At 26.8% G+C, this 2,881-nt stretch overlaps 1 protein-coding gene across 1 annotated transcript in view; it reads left to right on the plus strand.

Annotated features, from left to right (window-relative positions):
• Positions 1-2,881, plus strand: part of LOC108574530 (translocation protein SEC63 homolog) — a 4,356-nt gene that overhangs the window by 1,014 nt on the left and 461 nt on the right. Inside the window, exons 2-11 of the mRNA XM_017937139.1 lie at positions 77-179; positions 253-367; positions 434-539; positions 741-964; positions 1,040-1,201; positions 1,432-1,660; positions 1,793-1,938; positions 2,050-2,197; positions 2,286-2,772; positions 2,848-2,878. Of these exons, the coding sequence (XP_017792628.1) occupies positions 77-179; positions 253-367; positions 434-539; positions 741-964; positions 1,040-1,201; positions 1,432-1,660; positions 1,793-1,938; positions 2,050-2,197; positions 2,286-2,772; positions 2,848-2,878 (1,751 nt within the window). The remainder of the gene's footprint in view (positions 1-76; positions 180-252; positions 368-433; positions 540-740; positions 965-1,039; positions 1,202-1,431; positions 1,661-1,792; positions 1,939-2,049; positions 2,198-2,285; positions 2,773-2,847; positions 2,879-2,881) is intronic.

The raw sequence follows: 2,881 nt of genomic DNA on the forward strand, positions 1-2,881 counted from the left end.
ACAAGACATTTTATTTTAATTATTATGTAATATACTATTGTGGTTGATATTAAATGCAATTATTATTTATCATTAGATCCTGATCAAGAGGCAAAAGAATGTCAATGTGATGGATGCAAAAAGAAGAAAATTATTCTACGACTTAATGAACCTTGGAAAGAAACCAAAGCATTATTTACGTAAGTTATATTTTATAAAGTGTCTGTTTAAATATAAATGGTAAATTTTTAAAATATTACTGTATCTTTATAGGAAATTTCTTATTATCCTTGGATGGGTATTTCTAATTTTTTTGGCATATAAAGTATCACAATTTGACTATGAAATGGCTAATTTTGATCCATTTGAAATACTTGGAGTTTCTTCTGTAAGTATAATTAATACATCATGACAATACATGCACCCAGATATATAATTTCCTCATTATTTCTAGGGCTCATCTCAAAGTGATATTAAAAAAGCATACCGTAAACTATCTTTAATTCTTCATCCTGATAAGGAAACTGGAAATGAAAAAGCTTTTATGAAGTTAACTAAAGGTCGGAATATTATCATATGTATTAACAAATATGTGCTTAGGTATTGATTCATAGTAATGTAACTATATCAAAATAACATATACAACTATCTACTTTGCACACTATTATTAAACATTATAAAAAAAATAGAAAGTACAAATACTAATCTTACAATTAGTTACTATTAATAAGCATTATTGTTTATTTTTTCATTACTAACAGCTTATCAAGCTTTAACGGATGAGGAAGCATGGAAAAACTGGGAAAAGTATGGAAATCCAGATGGTCCAGGAGCAATGAGTTTTGGAATTGCTTTACCCTCCTGGATAGTTGAAAAAGAAAATTCAGTATGGGTTTTGGGATTGTATTCACTAGTGTTCATGTTTGTTTTACCAAATGCTGTTGGAATATGGTGGTATAAGAGTATTCGTTACACTGGTGATCAAGTAAATACATCTTTCATTAAAAAAATATATAGACTTAAATATCAAGTAATACTTCAATTTATAATTGGTTTCTAGGTACTTTTAGCAACCACTCAAATATATTACGTCTTTTTTATTAGATGTCCTTCAATGTCACTAAAAAGAGTTATAATGATTCTTTCTGCTTCTTTTGAATTTAATAAAAAACGAAATGCTGAAATAGTTGAAAGATACACAGACAACGAAGAAGTTTATTCGGTGAGATATATATTATAGCATTTATTGTCCTTTTATCATTTCAATTACATTGAAAAAAATGTTTATTTTTTCAAATACATTTTATGATAATATATTCTTTTTTTTATATTAAAAGTAAATTGAATTGTACGTGATTTTTATTTTTTACTTTAAAGTTCTAAATTAGAAAAAAAAAACAAAATTTATTGCTTGGAGTAACTCGGAATTTTATATTTTCGTTTTATTTTCAGCTTATTAAGCAGCTACCAGATGTAGGAGCAAAAAATAAAGAAACACCATTATGTGACTCTTATTCGATTAAAGCTCGAGCTTTAATTCATGCACATTTATCTCGGATACTACTGAATCCAGAAACGTTAGAAAAAGATAGGCAATATATAGTAAAAAAATGTCCATATTTGATTCAAGAAATGGTAACTTGTGTTAATCGAGTAATTTTATTAGCTTATGCTAGAAGAGGTACATATATATACTTTATAAACTTAATAGTAACATATTTTCAAATACAAACTATATTTAAAAGTATTGTATTATGCAATTACATATTTAAACACATGATTGTATTATTTAATGAAAATTTTTTTCCTTTAGTTCCACGTTTACCAACTATAAAAACAGTAGAAAATTGTATGAAGTTATGTTCAATGGTAGTACAAGGCCTTTGGGAAATTAAAAATCCTCTTTTACAGTTACCACATATAACTGAAGATAATTTAAAGTGTTTTCTACCAAAAAAGGTATTACTTAATTATTATATTCCTTAGAATGTTTAAATTTATATATAGAATATCTACTTTATGTTTTATTATGTCATAATTAGAAACTTAATGATTAGATTTTATTATTAGCATCAAATCAAAAGTCTTCAACAATTTGCACAATTGAAAGGAGAAGAAAGAAGACTGATTCTTAGACATTTATCAGACAGTCAATATGAGGATGTAATGAAAGTTCTTGGAAGTATGCCATACATAGAATTTAAAGTACGATCTGAAGGTAAAAATTCTTTAATACTTTTTAGAGTAATATTTGTTGTGTATTTGTATTTTGAAATGAAATATAATAATTTATTTTACAATTTCAGTAATTGATGATGAAAATCCAACTGTTTATACTGCTGGTGCTATTGTAACTGTAACAGTATCATTAACTCGCAAAGATATGAAAAATTTATTTGGAGATGATTCTGTCAAAGAACAAATGATGATTGATGACAGTAAAATAGGCACTGAAGCTCCCGAGGAAGTAGTAGAAGAACAAAACCAATCTGTAAAAAAGCCAGCGTGGCTGAGACAAAAGAAGGGTCAAAAGAAATCCCATAAAAAAGGCACTAGTAAAAAATTTACTGCTGTGAAAAATACTCAAAAAGCACAATCTCAGTCTGGCAATAATGCTCAACAAACAAATATGCCTAATGCAAAAAAGAAAGAAAATAAAATAGAAAAAGAGTCTTCCAAAGATAAATTATCTGATGTCAGTGATAGTGATGTTGATAGTGACAGAAGTGATGATGAAGACAGCCATGAGAAAAAAGATGTGTCTATTGATGATGATGATACAGAATGGGAAAGGTAAATTATTTTTTGCATAACGCATTAATATTCATAATAGAAACTTAAATTATCTATTAATACTTTTATAAACAGGTTTCAGCAAAGAATTTCAAAAAGAGAAAAAGTT

This window comes from Habropoda laboriosa, unplaced genomic scaffold (genome assembly GCF_001263275.1).
Source record: "Habropoda laboriosa isolate 0110345459 unplaced genomic scaffold, ASM126327v1 scaffold175, whole genome shotgun sequence".
In the NCBI taxonomy this organism is placed as follows: Eukaryota; Metazoa; Arthropoda; class Insecta; order Hymenoptera; family Apidae; genus Habropoda; species Habropoda laboriosa.